This window comes from Leucopleurus acutus (assembly GCF_964270905.1).
Source record: "Leucopleurus acutus genome assembly, chromosome: 4".
Taxonomy (NCBI): domain Eukaryota; kingdom Metazoa; phylum Chordata; class Mammalia; order Artiodactyla; family Delphinidae; genus Leucopleurus; species Leucopleurus acutus.
The window spans coordinates 110606086-110632708 of record NC_139146.1 but is presented as its reverse complement, the minus strand read 5'-3'; the positions used below and the strand labels follow the sequence as shown (position 1 = coordinate 110632708).

Below are 26623 nucleotides of genomic sequence, written 5' to 3'. Positions count from 1 at the left end.
GTGCCACAGGCTCCAAGACAACCCTTCATTCTAGCTAGAGGTGGCAACAGATGTTATGGAAGAGAATTCAGGTGTTTAAACAGCAATGGAAGTAAGGGTCACCATCACCTGAGGCATAAAGAACAGCTTAGTTTTTGCCAGAGTTCCTAATTCCACCTGTGGCCAGGGGACCCTTCCCCTTGGCCTTCACTTTTACCTCCAGCTTCTTCTCCTTTTTTTTTTTTTTTACTGCTTGAAAGCCTTATCGTCCTCTTCCATCTCCTTGGCCTGCTTCTTGGGCTGCTTCAAGGGCTTCTTGCCACTGTGCGTTCCCCAGACCCTGCCACTGGAAGCAGTTAATTATTTTTGAAAGGAGTTAGGAATTATATAAAAATGTAAATACATTTTTTTTAATATCGAATGAGAGTTGCAAGACAGTTGAAAAAGAGAAACGGGGAATCTAATAGAGCATTATGTAAAAGTAGAGTTGGGAGTCACTAGAATTGTAGAGTTTTATCTGTAGGCTCCATTATGGCTGGTATCTGTTTCTTTAATTAAAAACAGCATCACAATTGTAATGATTATGGTGGGCTATCTTTGTGAAATTTTTTGTTTAAAGGAAACCTACTTTGAGGGAATTCCCTGGCGGTCCAGTGGTTAGGACTCCGTGCTGTCACTGCCTAGGGTGTGGGTTCGATCTTTGGTCAGGGAACTAAGGTCCTGCAAGCCACGTGGTGCAGCCAAAAAGAAAAAGAAAAAGAAACCTACGTTGAAATTTATTTGTTAACAGGAATTTAAACTGCATCCTGATTTACCCAGTAGATACACACATGTATATAGTGTGTATATATATATATATATATTTAAACAAGTAATATTCAAATTTTCTTTTTTTCTCTTCCCTTTTCTCCAATTCCTAATGTTATAATTTTTACTATTTGAGGGGCTATAAACATATAAATCATTTACTTTAAATGATGAAAGGTTGTGTTTCTATTTTTATTTTGTACTTGATTTCCTTGACGTTATCTTTGAGATTTTGGGCTTAGAGATACTTTATCATAGCACCTAACCTATTCTGTTCCGTTTGCTTGTCTATATTCCATGACAGACTATATACTCCTGAGGGCTAGAGTCTTGTTCACTAGGTTATCCCATTTACTGTAAACAGTGCCTGGCATGTAATTAGGTAATTAATAGCAAGAAAGGTTAGAAAGACATACACCAAATGTAAAAAACCATTATCTGAGTGTTGAGGTTATTGCTGATTTTTAATCATAATCATTATCATTTTGAAAACAGTGAAATTAATCCCTAGAAGGAGAGAGTACAAAGAAGACAAAAATCAGTACTGTCTGTGATAAATGTAATCACCAAGTCCTGATTTGTGCCCTCTGCCTAGTTTTCAAAAATAAACTGTTGGAATCCAAGAATGTAGGAGATAATGGTCCCCAAAGGAAAAAGATACTATGCGTGGGAAGACTTTATTATGGTGCCCCTAGTCTGAGACAGCGCTGGGACTCTTGGGAATTAGAAAGAGAGCTATGCTACTTCCCCCTGTATTGAAGGATAGGGAGATCAAGAAGTAGAGACAAAGGGGAGATGGCAGATGTTGGAGATTATCAGTAGTTGTTTGGAATTTATTATTTTGCTGTTGTAGTTACTTTTTAATAAATGGTTGAATGGCTGAGAAGATTTACTTCATGGAATTTAACAAAGATGACTTTTAATAGTTATTATTCTTATGTTTGCTCCCTTAGCATTTGACATTGTGCAGCAAAGAAATGGTTATGGAGAAGCCCAGTCCGCTGCTTGTAGGGCGGGAGTTTGTGAGGCAATATTATACTTTGCTGAATAAAGCTCCAGAATATTTACACAGGTAAATTTTAATTGCATATTTGATATTTTTATTTGGTTTTATTTTTTTGAATATGACTACATATAAATTTTGTCTTTCCTGTTTTATGTCCTGACAATACCTTTGCAAAGCACGCCCAGTATTTTAAGTCTGATGGCTTAAAACCAGTCTTTTTCAAGTTTTTTTGACTCAAATCTATAGTAAGGAAAACACCTCACATTATATCCCATTATATAACACATTCACATCTGTACACATCACATACATATACACAATTACATACTCTTGGTATTTTATATTTCATTTTTTTATAAAAACCACAGACTTGACCAACTAATGGGTTCTAGTCTTTATTGAAATCACAGGCTTAAGTTTGTTTTTTGTTCTTTGGGGTTTTTTGTTTTTGGGGGGTTTTTTTGAGTTGTCTTTAGCAATGTTAGGAAATGAATCAGTTAAGTGATCATACTTGTGAAAATTACTTCTGATTGATCCACAAGATAGTATTCCTTGGTAAAACAGCAACAGTAGCCTTGTTTACTATTTTGGCAAGAGTTGGACATCTGTAAGGTTCTTTTTTCCCAGAGATTGAAATAAAATTGATTTATATTATGAGTAGTATTTATAATTTTTGTTCTACGTGGTTTATTTTAACAGGTGGAAGATAAGTGAGACCTTTGTAAGTATTAGGCTCTGCAAACATTTGTTGTAGAACACGCTAGCCAAGTGAGTTAAGGATAAATATACCATTGTCACTTCATGTGGGAAAGACTGTTAAAAGGACTTATTCTTTTATCTATAGGTTCTCTTTATAATCATGCTGGGCATTCTAAAGTTTTACTTTGCATTATGCCCCTCCATTGTTAAACCTGTGTGTGATACTCCCTATGTTATCCCAGGGGGTATTTTTATATAACTACCACCTCCTCCCGTGTCCCGCCCCCCATCAAAAGGAATACCTGTACGTTTTCTATTATAAAAATAAACATTCTTATTGACAGGGTATGTGAATTTGAGGGAGAATGGAATTAATAAGGCCTTTTATTATCTGAAATTTAGTCTTCACAATGTAGGCATTAGCATTTTTAGCTTTCTTTTTTTTTTAACAAGGAAAAACAAGGCTCTCTACCATCATTTCAAATAACAGCACAAACTTCTGTTTTATACTTAGCTATGTAACAGATTTCCCTGTTAATGAACATTTAGTTTGTTTTTAATTTTTCACTTATTAACACTAATGAATATCCTTACACATGCATTTTTGTGCACCTTTCTAGTTATTTTCTTAGGCTAAGTTCCTAGAAGTAGAATTGTTAAGTCAAAGGTATGACTATCTCTAAGGCTTTTCTTATACGGCTAAATTGTCCTCCAGAAAAATGGTAGCTGTTTACATGCTTGCCAGTAGTACATGAGAGGAAATAATATAAACTTAAAAATATGGGTAATGGTTAAAAGCATGGACTCTGGAGCCAGCTGCCCCAACTTGATAGGTGTGTGACCTTTGAGGAGTTAATTTAACCTCTTTGAACTTCAGTTTGTTCATTTAGATAATAGCACTTACTCCTGAGGTGTTAGGAGAGTAAAATGAATCAATATGTATGTAGTGCACTGAGAACATTGCTTGGCATGGAGGAAGTCTTACATGTTTTATTACAATAGGAGCTGAGTTCTCTTTACGAAAAAATTAACTTTGCATGTTGATAACCTTAATTTAGGAAGATATTAATTCTAATTGCTTTAGGTAATACCAGAGAAACACTAATTGTCATGTACTTAAGAGCAGTATAAAAATATAATTGAGAAATTAGATGCTGAAATAATGTAGTTTTTTTTTAACTTAGTCTCTGAACTCTTTCAGTTAACTTAAATCTAAACTTTTAACCTAAGCCTTTGGAATTAGTAATCATTTGGAACTCAGTAGAATGAATGTTAAACAGTATCTGATTCCCAAACAAATTTAGATAATTGAGTTTCTGTATCTGATGGGGAAAAAATGGGTAAATTAACTACAGCATCAGTGTTTAGAATATATTTTGAATATCTCATTTTTCCACTTAACAAAATATAGATATGGTAAGAATTAGATGAGAATAGCTGATGACTGAGTGTATGTTTAGTGTGCCAGGCACACTAAGAATTCTGTGTCATTACTCATTTAATCCTTACAACAACTCTATGGAGAAGTTACTCTTGTTCTGTTTTATAACCAAGGAAACTGAACTTTGAGGACTGTAAGTCTCAAGATTACATAGCTAATGAGTGACAGAACCTGACCTGGAAACTAGGTCCGTTTGACACGAGAACTCTACTGCCTCTTACACTTCTCTTCACAACTGAATGTCAATAATTATCAATGGTTTTACAGGTTTTATGGCAGGAATTCTTCTTATGTTCATGGTGGAGTAGATGCTAGTGGAAAGCCCCAGGAGGCAGTTTATGGCCAAAATGTAAGTATCAATTTTATATGCATTTTAGATTACTTTAGTTTTTTTTTTTTTTTTGAGGTAAGATAGAGATTTGGAAAATAGATTCTTGTGCCAATGGATTTCTTTTTGAATGTAATCAGCTGTACTAGAATTGTGTTACAGTAGTCATCGGATGTGCTTTGAGTTCTTACAAACATTGATTTTGTACGAAGCACGGGTATTACACTGGCATGGATACAAAAGAGAAAATGGAACATTTTAATATCCTTGGTGTATTTTATACATGAAATAGTTGAGACAATATATAGCATTTATAGAAATGTGGTCTAAACGTTATGTTACAGGAGTGCATAGGAGTATATACTCCTTATGACTTTGTAGAGGATGCGGGACTTCCAGCAGACTCTGAATGATAGGTTTTGGCCTTACCAAACAAGAGGAAATTGAAAGTAGGAGAAATGGCATCAGCAGACAAGCAGTAAAGTTAGGTGCAAGGTCAAGGAGTAGTCAACACAGTTTACGTGAATGACTAGTACTTAATATGGAACAGTGGGAGAAAGCTGCACAAAGCCTATAATATGAGACAGCCATTGTGATTTCTTGCATAGAGAGGTGACATGTTGAAACTAGTGGTTCTAGGAACATTAGCCTGTCAGTAATGCCTAGCATGGTGGAATGGATTCAAATGAGGCAGTTAATATTCTAGAGTTGCGAGGAAATCAAAGTCTGTAGTATTTAATAGGTAATGCAGTATCATGAGTTTGTATTTCCACCCCACCTTCTTCTCCTAATAAAGGATATACACCACAAAGTATTATCTCTGAACTTCAGCGAATGTCATACTAAAATTCGTCATGTGGATGCTCATGCAACCTTGAGTGATGGAGTAGTGGTCCAGGTCATGGGTTTGCTGTCCAATAGTGGACAGCCAGAGAGGAAGTTTATGCAAACCTTTGTTCTGGCTCCTGAAGTAAGTTTTCATTTCAATTAATTTTCACTTACATGATTTCATTTTACTGTGAGAAACTAGAGTTTCTTCTTGCAGGCATAGGTATGCATGTAACATATTTTGAGAAGTATGACCTGTTGATTAATTTATTTGAGCTTTGTGTGTGTGCTTTGACTATTTAGAAGGAAAAATGAGATCCTGATACTAATGTGTAAATAGATGATTAAGATTATAGAAATAATATTAAAAGTATGTTATTATTTAATAGGTTACATATTAAACAAAATGGAAAAATTCTGTTTGTTAATTGGTCCTGGTTCTTTTATATTGAGTAGCCATTTCTTGAGTTTCAGTATTCCTTGAGTGATCTTCTGTAATTTACTTTATATTAACATCAGAGCATGTTCAACTTTGGAAAATTATCTTCAGTCTATATCATTTCTGTATTATTAAAATAGAAATTGTTTATTTGTTGTATTTATGTAATACCACATTTATGGGTATTTATGGAATATTTGGATGTTGTTTTCCTATAGGGATCTGTTCCAAATAAGTTTTATGTTCACAATGATATGTTTCGTTATGAAGATGAAGTATTTGGTGATTCTGAACCAGAACTTGATGAAGGTGAGGTTACTTTGAAGATATAAGGGTTTTGTCAGTATCAGTACTCTTTAAGGACATGGAAAGTGTGAAACTAAAGAAATTTGCCTCTGCCATAACTGAGTCAAACTCCCTTTTCTCCTTTTTGTTCTTGTTCTTGTTGTAAAAGAAATAGTTCATTACATGAAATTACATAAAAATCATACATAGGAAGTGAAAAATTTCCCTCAATTTCATCCTCTATAGATAACCAAGAGTTTGGTGCCTATTATAGAATTTTGTTGTATTCCGTACTGATCAGTACTTTTATAAAAGTGGAAGTACACTGGCTCAATGCTTGCTTTTTTTCACTTAATATATCTTTGTTGGCTGGGTTTGTTTTTTTTTTGTTTTTTTTTTTTTTGGCTATACCATAATTATTTAATTGATCTTCCGTTGATATACATCAGCTTGTTTCCTTTTCTTTACGATTATTCCTCCATTGAATCGATGTGACGAAGGAAACTGAGTTATGACTTTAATAGCATTTTTTCCTACCCTTCCCTGTTACTAATAGGCCTTTTTAAAAAATAGAGTAAATTCCAAAATTCATCTGGCTTGCTCTTCAGTTTAAGAGAACAAGGAATATTGCAATTAAGTGCCTTTGTAAGAAATATCATGACTTCTTTAAACATTAAAAATACATATATCAAATTGTGTATTAAATCCTCTTAAGATGAGATATGGTATATTATGTATTTTCAGAATCAGAAGATGAAGTAGAAGAGGAACAAGAAGAAAGGCAACCATCTCCAGAACCTGTGCAAGAAAATGCTAGCAGTGGTTACTATGAAGCTCACCCTGTGACGTAAGAATAGTGTCTGCAAGGCCAAATTTGGTCTAAACTATAATGTAGTTGCAAGCTGGTTTTTGTTCCTAGAATTATTGTTGAAAGTAAATTTTGCTAAAGCTGTGAAACCAGCATTTGAGAATTTACTATGTATATGCAAAGTAAATTCTATATGGAAAGCATTGTTTTATTTAATTGAAAAATTGAATTTGGTTTGGCCCAAAACTGATCATTTGCTGATAATGCATTGTGTTTGGGACAACACAGAGTAAGCATTTTATTTTTTGAATATGCGGTTTGTTTATAGTTAGTATTAAAGTAAACATTTTTAGTAATTCAGTTTTTAAATTATGTTAAAGAAATGCTGCTTGAGAGTATTATTCCCTCTGCCTTCTAGTTCTCAATGGACTTTTGCTTCAAAACAGCTTATTACTAGTTATGCCCATTAAATTAGAGAAATGCAGAATTTTATTTGAATTGATCATTTCACTCATACTGAAAAGTGAACAAAATATTTTATTGTAGTAATGGCATAGAGGAGCCATTGGAAGAATCGTCTCATGAACCTGAACCTGAGCCAGAATCTGAAACAAAGACTGAAGAGCAGAAACCGCAAGCGGAGGAGAAGAACTTGGAGGACTTAGAGGAGAAGTCCGCTTCTCCTCCTCCCGCTGAGCCTGTGTCTCTGCCACAGGAACCACCAAAGGTTAGAGCAGAGGAGCTCTTCACACCTGTGACGTCACACTGTCTTATTTGGTGCCATTAATGAAGCATGACCTTTGTTCTGTTAATTAAATTGTTTAATAGTAAGCTATGCTGTTTTTATGTATATGAAAGAAGCTGTGGGGATTTTTTTGGTAATTCTGAGGAAATTTTATTGTATTTTCACCCCCTAAAAAGCACCCCTCAGGGTAAAATTTAAGATTAATCCTTGTCTGTGTGCAGTGTTTAGTATCTTCTAGTCCATGTACTAAAACTGAGAGTTGCTCTTCCATTCTGTATTAAGTCCTCTATGCACGGATGCAACAGGAGTCATGCAATTTGCCAACTTAAAACAAGTTGGCCTATTGCTAAGAGAAGTGATACAAGTTATTTCTGGTTTAAATGGGAACAATTTCCTTACTACACCAATTAAACTATCTTGGAAAGATGAGTGACACCCATAGTGTATCATTTAAACCTACCTAAAACACGTTTTATCTTTCTGTAAAGTAGAAGGTTAAAGTATATTTGCGTAGTGAGAGAAGGAGATTCCTTGTTCAATTTGTGAATGTCTGTTAAACTTTCCAGCTAGTACTTTCTTCTTTCCTATCCTTCCCCTCTCCCCTTGACACCATCACAACACCTTATCTTCCCCCAAAGGGGGAAAGAAATTGGTTCTATTAGGTTCTTATTCTTCTAGCATGTGTAGTTGTTAGTGGTTTTGTTTGCCACTTGCTCATCTCTTTAGAGCATATAGGAACTTGCTTGTGGATTTATTTAGTAGTTCAGACAAAACAGTCAAATAATCTTGCATAATGAGATTTTGAAAGCTGGCACATAGACTGGCATGTGTGTGTGTGCCTTTCTTTTAGGAGTCCTCCAATATAGAACAGTAGTTTAGAAATGAAAAGAAAATATATATTTGGAAGTTTCCCTATAGGAATGTTGGTGGTTTTCCATGATTAGTAGTCTAGGTTTGTTGCATTTCCTGCAGGCTTTCTCCTGGGCTTCAGTGACCAGTAAAAACCTGCCTCCTAGTGGTACTGTTTCTTCCTCTGGAATTCCACCCCATGTTAAAGCACCAGTCTCACAGGTAACCAATCTGTGAACACATTGGATTGTATCCTTGTTACATTGCCAATTGCTTATCTTTTTTATACTTTTTAAAATGAGTCAATCAGAAATTATGGATTAAATATACAAAAAAATTGTATTAAATGTCAGTGCACCCACTTTAATTGCCAAATCTCCATTCATCATCTACATAGGTGGTATTTGGGGTTTGGGTGTGTCAAATACAGATTAAGTTAGTTTTACCAATATATATTGTCATTTAACAGCCTTCTTAAAATAACCAAAAAATATCCTTTTTAAAAATTTAGAATTTTATTTAGCAAAAATATTTTAGGGAAGAAATTTGGAAAGGCACAAAGTAGTATGGCATTATAAAGAATCATTGTTTTTTAAAAATAGAAAAAACTCTAAAAAAAATACACTGCCTAAGCTTTCAGTCTGTAAGTGGTTCATACTGTTTAATTGAAGCCTGTACCAACTTATGACTGTAGTGTTCACCTTAACTAATCATTCTAGTATTCTGCTTTTTGTCTGTTTGTCATCTTACCCATTTCAGAGCTTTCAAAAACATTGAAAATAAGACACTGGCTACCTAATAAGTTTATTAGGTGTAGTGTAGAATTAACTAAATTCTAAAGTTAATAGGCATAGTTACAGGGTGTCCAATACTTTCCCCTACATTTTGAATCAAACTTCGTTCCACTAGAAAATTTACATTTAGAATGGTTAGTGCACATAAAATTGTGTTTATATACCTCTTTATATGCTCTAAACAGTGAAACTTTGAGATTTCAAAAGTAGCTAGTAATAGACAGCCTTTCTGGTGTTGTATGCATAATCAGCTACGTAATAGGATACATAACCTCGTGATACCTTTTTTTTTTCAGCTAGATATTCAGGAAATATTGAGTAATTACCTCAGATCACAAACTAGAATTCTGTCTTAACGCAGAAGATTAATTTGCCACGTATTGACTGCTTTTCTACCCATCTGAAGACTCAATAAGTGACTTACGGATTTTTTTTTTTTTGAAATGCTTGGTTTCTTATCAGAATTGCATTAGGAATCCTTTGGGTTGTTACTTAATTTCAGAGAGTTGGCTACATTTATTTTAAACTCACTGCTAGTTAAAAGTTAGAGTAGCTTATACCTCTTACACCTTTAGCGTGGCACCAGACATTGTGCAAAGCACTAGCACGTAATATTTATTCTTATCTAATCCTCACAACCACCCTGTGAGTATGGTTACTGTTATTATTCCTGTTTTACAGATAAGTAAATTAAGGGCTAGAGAACTTCACCCAAGGTCAGATAGCTATGTAAATAAAAAACTAGGGCTTCGAATTTATGCAGTTGGACACTCATGGAAGCCTATAGGTTTCTTTAGCCCTTGGAGGGGAATGTATCTCTATTTACATCAAAGAAGAGTGCTATGTCTAAGCCATGTCTAAATTACATTATATTAGATTCTAACCTCTTATCCAGGGGGGAAAAAATTTTTAAGTTTTAAAAAAAAATTGTAAGAGACTGATTCCCAGCCTACCCCCTTATTAAAACAAAATTTTAAACATTTATAATTTAAACCTTAAAAGAACTTTCTGATCTCCTTAAGCTATGTTAGAATGGATTCATGATTTTTTCCACTTGATTTAACAAACCCTTCGATTTTATTTTGTCACTTTGGTGTAGTATCCATTTCCTTAACACTTTTAGCATAGATTATTAATAAAAGGAGAATTAAATCTAATTCCAGGGTATTGGTAGGCATTAATATAGAAGTAGGTAAGTTAATTTCTTGGTAAATTTCTTAGAAGTCGATTAGTTCATTTAAATAGCTTATGTGCAGTTGAAGTACATATTAGTTGTGGTTTTACCTGCTGTTGAGTTGATTTGATGGTTTCATGTTTATTTCATATTCTATTTGATTTTCATTTGTGGAATTTGTCACGTGAGCACACTTTTTGGTTGCATGGAGTTAATTGTAAGGCCCTAAAGTAGTATGTGGTATCTTAGTTATTTTTACCTCCTTGAAGCCAATAGTTTTCATGAAATTGAGCCTGAAGAATTGTAAGCGTCCAGCTGGCTTAGTTGACATACAGTAATCAGTTACTGAAAGAAATTGTGATAATTTTTTTTGGTCTCATTTTTCCTGTATTGGCATCATCTAATATCTAAAAGTCAGGTTGCTAAATTAATGTGTGGATTATTTGTAAGATGTTGGCACTTAAATTTGTGGTTTTAAATTTTAAATCCTTAAAGGATAATGAAGAACTTTTTTGTTTTGTTACTTGCAGTTATTTTTGTTTCAGTAATCTGTTTTGAAAAGAATCTGAACCGGTCAGCCAGAATTCCTTTTCTTGGTTTGAATGAGTCGAGGTTTTTCTGAGACATTTAAATTAAAAGGTGTACATTTGCTATTTTTATTAATTTATTAAACATACTAGCTTCGTCAGACTTTGTTAGAGAATATCCTTTAATTCTGTTTTATTTTCATACTGAAGTAAGTTTTGCTTTTAGGCCCTGCCCTGCTTAGCTGAAATTTCTAAATAACTACCTTTTTCAGGCATTACATTTTCGGTCAGATTATTATGTAGTCTTAAATTCTAAATACAGATAGAAGTGGTCTCAGGGCTGTAACTTAGGGCCCGTGGTCAGGCATAGAACATTCTCCTACATGTTTTGTTAGAGAACTAAAAATGTAATTTAATTTTAAATGAACCAATAGTTACGGAACATCTATGTCTAATGGCACTGTGCTTGGTTCTTTATCTGGTGTCGAAATAAATTAAGATATGGTCATTGTAGGAATAAATACATACTAAAAACCTGGGAAAATTAAACGTTAAAAAAAATTTTTTTAACTAGCAAAATTCTAGAACATGGAAAGCAACTTCATTTTGAGGGAAATGGGAAATCTATATGGAAGAAAAACAATTGGGGGAGACAGGCAAATCTGTTAAAAACTGCTAGGGTAGGAGATAATATACCTTTTGGTTACAGTGGGTGAAATTATAACAAATGGTTGTTTTTGAAAGAAACATATCTCCTTGTATCAAAATGTGTCCTTGCAAATTATAATATCCCGGCTATATAAATTATGAAAGAGTTTGAGCCACTGCCTGGGCTGAGGTACTCAGAGATGATCAGCCATAAAGATAGGACTGAAATTACTAGCTTTCTGATTTGAGGATACATTCTTCATATTCCTGCTGAGGGTTTTCAGCATCCTTTGCAGGTGCGTGTATTTTGTCTTTTCCTCGGACCATAAATATTTAGGCAATAGACACAGCCTGAAGAGGTTGGGAATACTGAAAATGCCAATGTATTAAGGAAAAGGTAATAGTAGATGCAGATGTCATTTTGTTTTTAGCATAGTTACTTTAAATATATGTGTTCAATTTAGCAGTTAGCAGAAACTTTTGGAGGGTACCTTAAAATGAACTATTACTTCCCCTGCCACGCCCAAGAATTAATTAAGAAATATTGTTGGGGTCAGTCCTTAAATAAATGCACACCTCCCCCATTAGGAAGAACAATAGGGAGCTAAAGGACTTCTTTGACTATTTGAGATGCTATCAACACGTTCTATCTTGTTTTTTTTAATGTGCATTTTAACTTAAAGATAGTATTTTTAGATGGTAGAGTACACTAAATTGTATATTTTGAACCATCAAAATATGGATTTCTTTAAATAAAATTACGGGATGGGGTTTAGAAGACATTGCTGAGCACTATTAAATTTGAAGGGCAGCATACTAGAGAATTAGAAAGGATGTGTCATATATTCTTGTCTTCCTAAGATAAAGATGGCTTTTTATTTTGTATATGTATTTACATGGAGTGGCTCATCTTGCATTTTTGAATTTTGTAGCGATACCTTTTATGCTATCTCAATGTGGATGTAACTTTATTGAAAAAATATGGTTGTAAATAAAAAGCAGCTTATTGTGAGTTATAGCCTTGAGTGAGAAAATAAAATTTACCCTACAGTCCTAGATTGGTACAGAATATCTTTATAAAAATTTATGTTTCACATATATAGGACACTATGTTAAAAATATTCTGAACTTAAAATGACCATTATGCCTTGGTTGTTTCTTTAGTTGTTTTTCTCCTGTGGAATGTTTTTCTTTATAATGTGTTTTTTCCCTTGTATTTTAGCCGAGAGTGGAAGCTAAACCAGAAGTTCAGTCTCAGCCACCTCGTGTGCGTGAACAGCGACCTAGAGAACGACCCGGTTTCCCTCCTAGAGGACCAAGACCAGGTGAGTCAGCCCCTTCTGTGGCCTTCAGCACTTGAAAAGTTGAAGACCGAACTTAAAAAAATTTTTTAAAAATTATAATGTGTTTTATATGCAGATCCTTTTTTAGTACCAAACTGCTTAAAGGCTTAAGTAACCTGCTAAATATAGCCTGGGCAAAACAACTTTGAGGGGAAGATTAGTTGACAGGCCATAGAGACATGTATTTTGAAGGTGTAAAAGAATTTAGAGACACACTTTATTTGGTTATTGTCACTGGTTCTAAGAATTCAAAACCGAGCTGCCAATAACCTACTCTCTTACTTAGCACTCTTATCTCTTCACAGATAAACAATAAGCACACCCTGATTCTTCTTATTTTGATTGTCTTAGGTATTAAGTAAGTTGTCATGATTTTTGACTTGTTTCCATTGTTAGTTAATATATGTAGAACCTCTGTTTGAATTCTATAAGTATGTTTAGATTGCTTTTGGGAGGAGGTGGGAGATGTATACATCAAATTTAGAAAATGTAATTTTTTCCCACAAAATAAAATAAGTGATGTGCTATAAGTCATGGGAGCTGGGGTTTATCCTAGCTTTGTCAGTGATTGAGTTTATGATCTCGGGTGAGACCCTTAAATCAGGAGCTTCTCTTACACCATTCAGTTACTACACACATTTTTCCTGTGTGATGCCTTTCTTTATATGCCTCATTGTGTTCCTTGTGTCATTGGGAGGATCAAATAAGATTTTATATATATACATATAAGAGCACTCTTATGTGTATAAAAGGCTATATAAATGAGATGTTATTGCTATTAAATTTATGGATTTGGCTATAATTTCATACAACCAAAGATTAATTTGTGAATTTCAAAATACTAAATTATTTAGTACAAGTATACCTCACTATCTGAAATCTATTTGGTTTCTCGGTGATGGCAGGAGTTTGGTTAAGGAGGAATACTGGTACTGCTAGTATTTGGCTTTCATATAATCAGACCAGTAGACCTAGAAGAAGGGACTTCAGCAATCTAGTCAGTGTCATGTTTTTTTCTAACTAACCTACTAATAATAGGCATTTCCACCTCTGTTGAAGGAGCTTATTAAATAAACTAAAACAGGAATATCAAGTTTTTTTTTTTAACATTCATTGCTTTGAGCTATTTTTTGTATGACATTGTAAACTTTAATATCTGCTCTATTCCTTTTCTCAGGCAGAGGAGATATTGAACAGAATGAAGCTGATAACCGTAGAGTAATTCGCTATCCAGATAGTCATCAACTCTTTGTTGGTAACTTGCCACACGATATTGATGAAAATGAACTGAAAGAGTTCTTCATGAGTAAGTAGTTTATTTTGCTTTATTGTAAAATTAAGCAGGAGGAGAAGAGAACGCTTTTCATAGTGTATTGAGGATTTTTTTAAAAAAACATTTACCTCTCTGTACTATGTATATCTCTAGGTACTAATCACCTGGATCGGAAGGGTGTAGAAGGTTGTACCAGATGTTTCTCAGTGACTGTACTGAGTGTTGACTGGCCTGGTTCTGTAGAGGTTAGAAGAAAGAGCTGGATGAATCAGTCTTAGATTTGGAAATGGGATTCATCTGGCAAATTCAAGTCAGAAATAGAAAATAACATTGTCTCTCTGAAACTGTGTAGGTAACTTCCCTTTAGAAAGGAGTAATAAAGATGCAGAAGGGTGACAAAACAAGCTAGTTTTTATTGGCATCTTAAGTAAATGACCTGTAAGAGTGAATGTACCTTAATTGTCACTGGGTATAGCAGCTTGCAACTTTTGTTTTGAAATGGATCAAGGAGATTAAGGTATTTCATCCTGAACAATTAAAGTCACAAAATATTCTGTTAAACTATTTAACCCTTGGTGTAATGTATATTTTCACAGGTTTTGGAAACGTTGTGGAACTTCGCATCAATACCAAGGGTGTTGGGGGAAAGCTTCCAAATTTTGGTTTTGTGGTTTTTCATGACTCTGAACCAGTTCAGAGAATCTTAATTGCAAAAGTAAGTGACTTTAAAGGTCATAATTCAATACTTTATTATTCCTGTTGTATTTAGTATTACTTAGAAAGTCTTTTTTTAAATGGTAAAGTTAAAAATAGTTTACTGTGAAATGGTATTTATGCCAAGAATAAAGATTTGTTAGTAGTTTTAAAGTCTGAAGTATGGATTGTTTTAACTTTATTTCATTATTTGCTCTGGTAATGAAGGTTGGAATAGGTTGCATATTGAGAATTTCATGAAAAGTTTTTTTGTCTCCCTGGATTTTCTTACTTATTTATGATACTACATTACTATTATTGTCTAACCTGCCCGTGTAAAATTTTTTCTTCCCTTGTAAAGCCAATTATGTTTCGAGGGGAAGTACGTTTAAACGTGGAAGAGAAAAAGACAAGAGCTGCCAGAGAGCGAGAAACTCGAGGTGGTGGTGATGATCGCAGGGATATTAGGCGCAATGATCGAGGTCCTGGTGGTCCCCGTGGAATAGTGGGCGGTGGAATGATGCGGGACCGGGATGGAAGAGGACCCCCTCCAAGAGGTGGCATGGCACAGAAACTTGGCTCTGGGAGAGGAACCGGGCAGATGGAAGGCCGCTTCACAGGACAGCGTCGCTGAGGCTCCACTGTTGGCAAAGTTTTGGCAGTGGTACATTATTCATCGTGTTTGCATTCTTGTTAATTTTTTTTGGCTTTGGAATGTGACACAGCCTTTTTGATCATTTCTTTGATGTGAAAAGCATCTTTTGGTTATCAGTTAAATTGAGGTGGACATTATTTCCCCAGTTTTACAACAGGATTCGCATTGTTAATTTATAAATCTAGACTTGGAGAATTAAGGACTGAGAAATGACCATATCTTAAACTATCTGCAACAAAATGAACTTAAAAGGACATGCCCAACTGAATTCAGGTCCTTTGAGTCAAAAAAAATCCTCTGCTGCACATTTTGTTTAAGTGTTACTGTTTCTGCCTATTAATGTTGGAAACACAAATAGTGCAATTTGTGCAATTGGAGAATCTTGCCTTTTTCCTTGGCTCCCCCCAAAAATACAAACCAACAGAAACTTGTTATGCACTAATGGGTACTCTGAACTCATTAACATTGACATCTGCAAAGGAGGCAACAGGGGAAAAAATCTTTCATCTTTTTTTCCAGTAGCGCATAGTTGTGAAATGATGAGGGCATTTTTACCTGCTTGCTGTGACCAGCGTGTGTATACATAAACCTTAACAAGACTACAAGTATATTCCAGAAGGAAATCATTTAGTTATGAACTAAATAACAAAAATCCGAACTTCAAATGCTATGGTCTTGAATATTAGACCAGATTTAGTAGCTCCATATCTAAGATTTTTCTACCTGCCCCTCTTCAGTACAGGGATGGCTGGCTGCTCAACACACTCCTCCTCCCCCGTTTCCTTTCTTTAAGCTGTGTACAGTGAAAATTGTCTTTACTGTATTTTGTTCTCTGGTAATGTAATAAGCATGATGGTGCCTTCTATTAATACATCATTCCAGTCTTGCTGGTAATTTTGTACAGTATAGTGTATGAATTGCTGTGCTGCAAAGCCAAACAGCTACAAAATGTTGAAAAATCATTGAAGTGTATAAAAATTGCAGTATCTTTAAAATCAGTAAAATTGACTAGCATATTATTTACCTTGTTCTTCAGTTAACAACTTTGTGTTCTCTGTGGGAGGGAGTCTTGTGTGTTTGGGAGGGAGGGGGAAGGAGGAAGTCAGTTATTTGAGTAAGTCTCTTGTTGACTTTTCTGTTAGCCTGAATGTGAACGTTGAAGCATATCACTTGAGAGGTGCTGGAAAAGTCAATCAACTTGATGCACATTTTTAGTGACATTTTAAAAGCAGTCAGATTCCATAAATGGCAAGTAAACCTGGAGTGAGGATACTGCAATTTTCAGAGAAAAGAACAGCAGCTCTTAAGTGTTTGCATTTCTATTTGGGGGGGCAGGGAACTGTCATTCATTTTGCACAATTCTTGAACTGATGTCAGCACCCGAGTGGCTCTGAATTTAAGTCTGGGACGACATCTTTTATTTTTACATGAATTTCTAAACAATTCTGTGAGCAGAGTTTGTAGCTGCTGGATTATTGTCTGTCTTTATAGCAAGTTCCAGTAAACCACAAGTATGACAAAAGGATATCCAATTTTATGCTTGGAGCATGTAGTACCTACTAGTTTCTGGATGTTTCAGGCTAGGAGTGGGGTAAATAAGTGTGACCACTTAAAGCTGCTTGTTAGCATGGAAGACTTCTCCATTCTATCTTAGTAAAAACAAACAAAAAATGCACTTGACATGATAGCAAACTGGTTCTGAATTATGGAACTGTGTTTGCTGTTTAGTAAACTAGCAAATGATGCACATATTTTGTTTTTCATGTACTGGGCGGTATAAGTAAAATTAAATCTGTCCCTTTTTTTCCCCCTTGAATGAGGTCTTCCATGTTCGAGGAAAAGTCTTGCACTATTGCGTATATTTTGGGGACACAGATTTCTCAGTTTCCATTTTGGGGGGGTTAAGGATTTTTTTCCTGTTTGAAATACTTTTACACTTTCTGATGTATATAGTACTTGAAGTTATTACCAGAAAATTACTTTTGAGTTTTGAAGCCTGTATTCAAACTGCTTTTAAATGAGTGGTTTCTTGTCAGTGTTTTGTTTTTTATAGCATATTTTCCCTCTTTCATTTCTTTCTCCTTCCCATTTTATTTTATTTATATATATATATATATATATATATATATATATATATATATATATATATAATTTCCAATCCAAGATATTGCCCTGCCACCCATGAAAACTTCTGGCACCAAAAGTAATGACAAATGTTAAGTGTAATAGAAAATTAAAGTAAAGAGCCATTCAGCTTCAGTCTTTACATACCATGAGTAAAACATTAAAACATCACATGGAGAAGTTTACATGGTGATTGTTCACCTGCAGTACTGTGGACTTTTAACATTTTGTCCCCTTTCAGTGAACCAGAGTAAAAGTATTCATCTATCATTACTGTTATTTGCTGTTTTTTGTTTTGTTTGTTTTTTGTTTTTTTTCTTTTTGGATGGTAATATTCTATTCTATCCTTATGACACTATTGCAACCAAATTGGCTTTACCATCTTGGCTTTAGTAGGTATAGAAGACAATGGATTACCATCTTTATTGCTGTAATGTGTTAAGCATTATATGCTAGTAGTATCTAGTTTAATTGTTTCAGGTGGAAAGTATTCTTTGAGTTTCCATTTTGAATGTGTTTGGACTAAACAAACAATAAACTACTGATGTCTGCAGCATTTATCTATGTCCCTAATTTAATCTATAGGTTTGTGTTCCAGAATATTTTCTCCCAGTTGCATTTCACACAACCTAAGTAAAAATAAGGAATTATTCTAAAACCAACTATTTGTGAAATTTGATATATAAAATAAATCATTTAAGTAAGACTTGAACATTGTTAGAGACCTATCTCAGTTCAGTTAGATAGCTGGTATACAAGATAAAGAATGTTAGAACAGAATAATAAGTGGTAAGGAAGGTGAGAATGATGTAAAGCAGACGGCTAAACATTTATTTTTTATAAAAATCTTGGGTTTTCCAAAGGATTGCTAAATCATCTCAGAAGGAAAAGAGAAAGGGGATGGGAAAACTGAGGTTATCTGAAGTTAAGGACATGCCCCAGTTCAGCAATTAGAACAGATTTGTCAAGCTCTGAAGGAATATTAAAAAGGAAAGAATAGTCATAGTTATGAATATATACTTTAAATGAGTAGTGAAGTCATAAGGCCTATGTAATTTCAGAACTTTGTTAAAAGGGATGATAAATGAATTTTCATAACACTTTATGAAGATTCCTTAAATCAGTCTTCACAAGTTTGTACTGAAGAAAAGCCAGAACGATCATTATTTAAATACTGCTGGGCAGTAAGACTTAAGATTTTTATAAATGTATATTAAACTCCTTTCAATGTTAATTATAATGTATAATAACATCTAATTTTATGGCTGTGGAAAGATTTTTTTTTTTTTCCTTTGCGGTACGCGGACCTCTCACTACTGTGGCCTCTCCCGTTGCGGAGCACAGGCTCCGGACGCGCAGGCTCAGCGGCCATGGCTCTCGGGCCCAGCCGCTCCGCGGCATGTGGGATCCTCCCGGACCGGGGCATGAACCCGTGTCCCCTGCATCGGCAGGCGGACTCCCAACCACTGCGCCACCAGGGAAGCCCTATGGAAAGAATTTTTAGAGGGGGTAAAATGTATATGTGACACTGTATTGCAACCAGAACCAGATTTGAAGGAGCAAAATATCATTTGGTCCAGGAAATTTATATGGAACAAAATATTTGAAAGTTTTAGCCCTACAAGGTGCTACGTTTCAAACTGTGTTATATGATATAGTCTTTGTATCAAGTGAATGAAAATTTAGTGGATATATGTTGATATTTTTCCTTTAAATTAGGACAGCTTGCTCATCGTTTATATATTTAACTACAGATGAAGACTTGATTTTTTTTCATTCTATGTTCATAGGACTTTCTAATTATTAAGTCTTGATCAATTTAATGCCAGAATTCTAAATTATTTTAAATTACTGGATAAATGAATAATTTATTATGTCCTGAAAGAGATTTCCCTTCGTGATGGATTTCAGTGGGTTCATATAGTGATTGTTTTAAAATTTTTTGCATAATTAAGTCAGAATTCCTAAGTAATGAAGTTTCTGGGTATTTTTGACAAAGACTGAAATCTTCCAATCTGTGTAGTATATAAACACCTTATACTTCAGAATTAATAGGAAATGAAGTCTGTTTTTAGCATTACCAAATACTGGGCAAAATACTATAAATGTGGATTTAGGATTAAACATTCACAGAAAGATTACTACTCTTGTCCTTGATCTCCTAAGAGTTTTGATAAAGCTGATTGCCTACTTGGAATGCTTTGTTTTGTGGCATTAACAATATTCTTTTAACTGTGCCTGTTTTCTGTACTCTTTATTACCCCATAACCACCATTATCCCCCCAACACACACACACACACACACACACACACACACATCTCTTCTATCCTCAGTCTCTTTCCCCACAAATTTTCTCTGAACGGTTTCATTTAGGCCAGGAACTACCTTAGCTTCAGTATATTGTCCATTCAGTAGATTCCATATAGTGTGATGGTCAAGAGAAGGGCTTTGGAGACAGTCTGGCCTTGAATGGCAACTCCACCATTCAATGGTTACATTTTCTTTTCTTTTTCTTTTTTTATTTTTTTTTACATCTTTACTGGAGTATAACTGCTTTACAATGGTGTGTTACTTTCTGCTTTATAACAAAGTGAATCAGTTATACATATGTCTGCATATCTTTTCCCTCTTGCGTCTCCCTCCCACTCTCCCTATCCCACCCTCTAGGTGGTCACAAAGCACCGAGCTGATCTCCCTGTGCTATGTGGCTGCTTCCCACTAGCTAGCTATTTTACGTTTGGTAGTGTATATATGTCCATTCCTCAATGGTTACATTTTCTGAGCTCCTGTTTAACTCATTTGTAAAATGAGGCGGTGATTGTGAGGATTCAGTGAATTAATACATAAAGCACCTAAAACAATGTACTGGGCACTCAGCAAGTGTTACCTGATACTGTTTTTTACTCAGCTGAATTTCTACTGCCTCTCTATTCTGTGTTTCAAACACTTCTTTTTTTTAATCCTTTTTTGCCTTGTCCCCTTTTGAAGTCCTTCAGTAATTCAGAATTTGAAAGTCCAAAACAATGTGTTTTATCTTTCTAAGTGATATGCATACCTGGCTCTCTGTTAATGAACATCTCTCTTTTTCTGACCTATTTAACCTAGAAATGTTTGGAGTCTCATCTGTTCTACTTAATATTTTCTGTTTGTCTCCCTTCTATCCATTTTTCAGGCTGCAGGAAGATCTGTTCATGCTCTTACTAACTTTCACTGGCTCATTTAATTCATTAACTATTGAACTTCTGTGTGCCAGTTGCTGTTCTACATACTGTTGATAAATGATGAAATGAACAAGGTTCCCTGCTCTCGGGTTAAAAAGGTCTAAAAGTTAGTTTGCATATTTAAGAAGGTAGCTAGGGGGCAGACCATAAGGAGGTAGGTCCTTATCCCAAGACCAATAGGAAGTTGAAGGTTTTGTTGAGTGACAGGAAGGTAATTCTACTTTGAAATCTCTGGAGTTCAATAAGTTAGGTCTCTGGGTTAATGGAAGGAGTTAAGTAATGAGTAAATGAGGTGAAAGGGTGCTGTAGTAGTTCAGTCAAGAGCTATGAAAGTAGAATGGTTGTAGTAGCTTGGACTAGAGTGGTGATGTTAGAAACCTAAAGAATTTGAAAGACTTAGTGGGTAAAACAGCCAGGTCTTGGTGAGGAAAAAGGTGGTATCTAAGAATCTGAAGTTGTTCACTTGCATAATTGGAAAAGTAAGGTGATATGTGGAACAAATTACTGATTAAAAAAACAGGTTTCATGGTGGGGACGCAGGAGTGCTATTGGAACCCTCTTGGCTTTCGGTGTGAAATGGACCTGAAAAGAGGAAGCTGTATAGAAGGGTATGTAATTGGGACTTGTGCCTTTTAATTTCAAAAACAGTATATAGAGTGGCAAGTTTTATGTGTATTTTATTTTATGAGAACACAGAAGCATGGTATGCACATCATAGAAAGTAAAGAGAATCCAAAAGAATGAACATCCACAATTCAGCCTGTAGGTGATCCCTAGAAATACCTTGGGGTGTGTGTGTGTGTGTGTGTGTGTGTGTGTGTGTGTGTGTTTTCCTTTCTACTATTAAACATCGCTTTAATGAAGACAGACCACTTAATGGTGTTTATCAAGTGTTTATTGAGCACCTGTGTGTGCCAGGCACTGTTCTTGATGTTGAGGGTACATGAGCAGGACAAGTCCGTGGGCCTCCCTCTGAGCTTATGTACTTTACAATGGAGAAGGGTAGTTGTAAATGCGATGTAAAGGAAGGTAAAACAGAGCAACTGAGTGGCAACTTTAGATGCCTAGAGTTGACATGAAACATAGGAGCTCTCCGCTCAGGGACTAGATAACATGTAAAGCTTATAAAATTGGAAAAACTTAGAGGGTAATGAGAAGAAGCTGGGATAGGTCGATTTGGGTCCACAGGGGCAAAATGCTAACAGGTGAACTAGACTAGATCATATAATTAGCCTACATAACCAGTTTATTTGGGTATCTTTCTAATTGCATTATGAAGCCATTAAAGAGAATTAAGCATCGGAGTGATATGCCATGTAGAGGCTAGATGGTAGGAGGATAAGAATGGGAATGAAGCTGTTGTGGTAGTTCAAGACTACTACATCTGAGGGAGGGAAATAGATTTATTTAGGTTATTTTTTGGCAGCTGAATTTAGGTGTCTGAAAGGAACTGAGAATGATTCAAGTTCTGGATAGTTAGCATAAACGTACAAATCAATGAAAATCAGACATTTCCACTTTAAAATAGTGTAACCAGTAAAATAGTTATCTTTATACCCATTTTTGTCTCTAAAATGATTTTCCTCCAATATTTGAGGGTATACTGTGAATCATACTGCTGGTAGCTTTACATCTGATTTCATATTTAGGCAAACTAAGGTGTAGTTATCTATTTTACAGTCAGGGAGACAGGCTCAGAAAGTTTATTATGGTTACACTAGTATGAAATGATTTGAAATACTGGATTAGCTATAAGACTTGATCTACTTTAAAAGATGAGTGATTTTAGGAAAAATGGGTTTTAAGCACTAAAACTTTAAACTTTGCAACGTATTTTTATCCTGGCTTTATTTCAGAAAATTGGGAAATCACAGCCTCTAGCATTAGCAGGCCTAAAATTAATTCAGGAACTACTACATTCAGGAACTACAGCGTTAAGCAATGAGCTAGAGTGCAGACTTGGAACAGAAATCAAATAGCTGTTAAATACTGAGTCTCTGAGCTGAGAAAAGGGAAGAATTTTTGAGGGCTTGTCATTTCACATATGTTATATCTTAATCTGATAACCCTATTAAGTTCATCTATTGTTTGTTTTTAAAGAGGTGAACTAAAGCTTGGAGAGGTAAAAACAAAGCTCTGCCTGGCGTATGGTGACAAGGATAGTGACTTGGAATAGAGAAGAGATGTGAGACATTTCAGTTGGATGGTGACTTAGCATAAAGGAGTAGTGATGTTTCAAAGACAGCACTAAAGATAACCAGTATGTGTGCAGGAAGTGAAAGCCTTGTATAGCAGTCAGTGAATATTAGCATCTAATATGTGCCAGAAACCTCCATAGGTGCTGGCTGGCAATACAGCAAATACAGCCTACCCTCAGGAAACTTGTAGTTTTTGAGGGACGGAAGCAACAAACAATTTCAGTCCTGATTAGTCCTGGGCATAATACAACTCCTTTAGTTCCAACGGCAATCCTGTGAGGAATACTATTCATTTTACAGAAGGATACATTCAGGCACAATGGGGTTGGTTACTTTTCCAATAGCACCTGGCTAATGGGGGATAGACCTAGTAGGGAATGTAATAGTAACTGGAGATGGGGCTGTTCCTTAATCACAACCGGGGGTGGTAATGAAAGTCCTAAGGAGGTACACTTGAGATCTGGAAGAGAAGGCAGCTTTGAGGAGGAAGAGCATTCCAAATAGAACAAATGCAGAGGCCCTGTATTTGGATGGAGCTTGGAGTGTTCAAGGGCATTAACACCAGCGTGGCCATAGTAGTAAGCAGCTGATATCGAGATAGGTAACAGCTAGATCGAGGATGGCCTTGTAGTTGGATTTTACTCTTGAACTAGGATTGTAGGGATCTGGGCAAGGAAGTGACGTGATCTGAATTAGGGAACCAGTCAGGAAGGGCTGTTGGGTGATGTCGATGGTCGCTTGGATTAGGGTTGAAGCAGTGAAGATGGTGATAAATGGTCAGTTAATAAGATAATTTGGGATACAACCTACAACACTTGGTTATGAATTGGATTTTGAATGTGAGGGAAAGATAATTTTCAAGGATGTCTCCTAGGATTTTTATGCACCTTGGTGTGGAAGGCAGTAAGTACTCTTACTGAGATAGAGAAGCAGGAATGAAATGTGGAGGGAAGATCAACAGTTCTCTTATATCCACGTTAAGTTTCATATGCCAGTTGAATATCCAAGAAGAAATGTCAGGCGGTATGGTATGATTTTGGAATTCTGAGGAGAGCTCTGTGCTGTGATTGGTCAGCAGAGATCTTTGCAGCTATTGGGTTAGAGGAGATCATCTAGGAAGAGAGTGTACAGAAGAGAAGAGGCTGAGGACTGAGCCCTCTGACACTCGCAACATGTAGGGTTCTAGAACAGGAGAACCATGCAAAGAAAACAGAGACAAAATATTGCAAATATTGGTGTCGTGGAAAGCTAAGTTTCAAGAATTTGTCTTGGAAAGTATAGAAAGTTGTGTCATGCTGCTGAGAGGTCAAAGAAGGTGGCGAATAAATTAGGGTGGACTAACTGCTAAAATAAATAGACCCCAAAATGTCTAATGGCTCAAACACAATAGTTTCCCCCACCACCACCATATAACAAAGGGGGGAGTGGTCATGAAGAGGTCAGTAGTCTGGCTCCCCCTCACTTAATCATTTAGGGACCCAGATGAATGAAGTCTCTACTAACTTCACAGTGTGGCTTCAAGATCACATTATAGTCGTCTCCATTAGAGCTAGCTGGAAGGGAAAAGGAACATGGAGGATCTTTTCTTTTTTTTAATTTTATTTATGTATTTTTGGCTGCGTTGGGTCTTCGTTGCTGCACGCAGACCCTCTCTAGCTGCGGCGAGTGGGGGCCGCTCCTCACTACAGTGCGCGGGCCTCTCACCTCGGCGGCCTCTCCCATTGCAGAGCACGGGCTCCAGGCACGCGGGTTTCAGCAGTTGTGGCACACGGGCCTAGCTGCTCTGCAGCATGAGGGATCCTCCCAGACCAGAGCTCCGTGTCCCCTGCATTGGCAGGCAGACTCAACCACTGGGCCACCAGGGAAGCCCCAACATGGAGGATCTTGAACAGAGATTTTCATGGGCCAGGTCTGGGAATGGTACACATCTCATATGCCATTGGCTTGAATTCAGTCTCATGATCACCCCCAACTGCAGTGGAGATTTCAGAAAATAAGCAAGCTATGCATAGAGAAAAAAGGAACCAGCTTACTGTGAGTAGCTAGTAATCTCTGCCACAGATGGGTTTGTGTAGGTCTTACTGACTTATGGGAAGAGCTATTCCAGTGAAGTGATGAGGATGAAAGCCCAAGGGAGAACAGGATGTAGGAAATGAACAGACGTTTTTCTGTAGTTTTGCTATGAATATGAACAGGAATGCAGCAGAGGCTAGAGGAAGAGGGAACATCAAGGGAGAGTTTATAAGAGGCTTGTTATCAGTGCAGACAGAATGTATACTATTTTTTAACGTTTGAGGAATGGATTCCCAGGTTTATACTGTTATGATATAGCTGTGTTGGTGACTGACAGATCAAATATGGTGTATGCTGAACTTGACCAAATAAGTGGTGTATTGTACTTTAGGTTTCCAAATCTAATTGTCTTTTTTTAATTAAAATTTTATTTTTTTTTAATGGGGAAAACTTTCACATGGAATACAGTTCAAAAGGTAGTTTTGTAAGTGAAAAGCCTTCTTCCTCCATCCCCCACCACAAAATTCTACCTAGAGGCAACCATTTTTTATCTAATTTTTTTGTACACCCTTCCAGAGATCTTTCTATATCCAAGAGAATACAAATATACATTTTTTTTCTTTTTAGGCATAAGTGGTGGCCCCCTGTAAAACTCACATTACTTTTATTATTTCACCTTATATCATGGAGGTCATTCCATATCAGTAAACAAAGTGCCTACTCATTTTTCACAGCTGCATAGTATTCCATGTTTTTAAAAAAAAATTTTATTACAGTATTGTTGATTTATAATGTTGTGTTAGCTTCTGCTGTACAGCAAAGTGTATCAGTTATACATGTACATATATCCACTCATTTTTAGATTCTTTTCCCATATAGGCCATGACAGAGTATTGAGAAGAGTTCCCTGTGCTATACAGTAGGTCCTTATTAGTTATCTATTTTATATATAGTAGTGTGTATTTGTCAATCCTAGTCTCCCAGTTTATCCCTCCCCCCGGCCCGCTTTCCCCCCTAGTAACCATGAGTTTGTTTTCTACATCTGTGACTCTATTTCTGTTTGTAAATAAGTTCATTTGTACCATTTTTTAAGGTTCCACATATAAGCAATAGCATATGATATTTGTCTTTGTCTGACTTACTTCACTCAGTGTGACAATCTCTAGGTGCATCCATGTTGCTGCAAATGGCCTTATTTCATTCATTTTTTAAAAAATTATTTATTTTTAGCTGTGTTGGGTCTTCGTTGCTATGCACAGGCTTTCTCTAGTTGTGGTGAGCGGGGGCTACTCTTTGTTGTAGTGCGCTGGCTTCTCACTGCAGTGGCTTCTCTTGTTGCAGAGCACAGGCTCTAAGGTGCATGGGCTCAGTAACTGCAGCACGCAGGCTCAGTAGTTGTGGCTCCCGGGCTCTAGAGCACAGGCTCAGTTGTGGTGCACAGGCTTAGTTGATCCGCGGCATGTGGGATCATCCCGGATCAGGGCTCGAACCCGTGTCCCCTGCATTGGCAGGCAGATTCTTAACCACTGTGCCACCAGGGAAGCCCTATTTCATTCTTTCTTATGGCTGAGTAACATTCCATTGTATATATGTACCACAACTTTTTTATCCATTCCTCTGTCAACGGACATTTAGGTTGCTTCCTTGTCCAGGCTATTGTAAATTGTGCGGCAATGAACACTGGGGTGCATGTATTGTTTCAAATTATGGTTTTCTCTGGATATATGCCCAGGAGTGGGATTGCA

The 26623-nt window shown here is 36.0% G+C and overlaps 1 protein-coding gene across 4 annotated transcripts in view; it reads left to right on the top strand.

Moving 5' to 3' along the window:
• Window positions 1-17434, top strand: part of G3BP2 (G3BP stress granule assembly factor 2) — a 76472-nt gene extending 59038 nt beyond the window's left edge. For 3 of the 4 annotated variants that reach the window (XM_082838247.1, XM_082838249.1, XM_082838246.1), the window contains exons 2-12: window positions 1740-1858; window positions 4200-4281; window positions 5057-5230; window positions 5746-5836; window positions 6557-6659; window positions 7167-7347; window positions 8338-8436; window positions 12580-12682; window positions 13878-14006; window positions 14570-14688; window positions 15028-17434. In XM_082838247.1, coding sequence (XP_082694373.1) covers window positions 1764-1858; window positions 4200-4281; window positions 5057-5230; window positions 5746-5836; window positions 6557-6659; window positions 7167-7347; window positions 8338-8436; window positions 12580-12682; window positions 13878-14006; window positions 14570-14688; window positions 15028-15300 — 1449 coding nt within the window. In that variant the 5' untranslated portion in view covers window positions 1740-1763 and the 3' untranslated portion in view covers window positions 15301-17434. The remainder of the gene's footprint in view (window positions 1-1739; window positions 1859-4199; window positions 4282-5056; window positions 5231-5745; window positions 5837-6556; window positions 6660-7166; window positions 7348-8337; window positions 8437-12579; window positions 12683-13877; window positions 14007-14569; window positions 14689-15027) is intronic. The other variant, XM_082838248.1, reaches the window with a different exon arrangement.
• Window positions 17435-26623: the final 9189 nt, after the last annotated feature.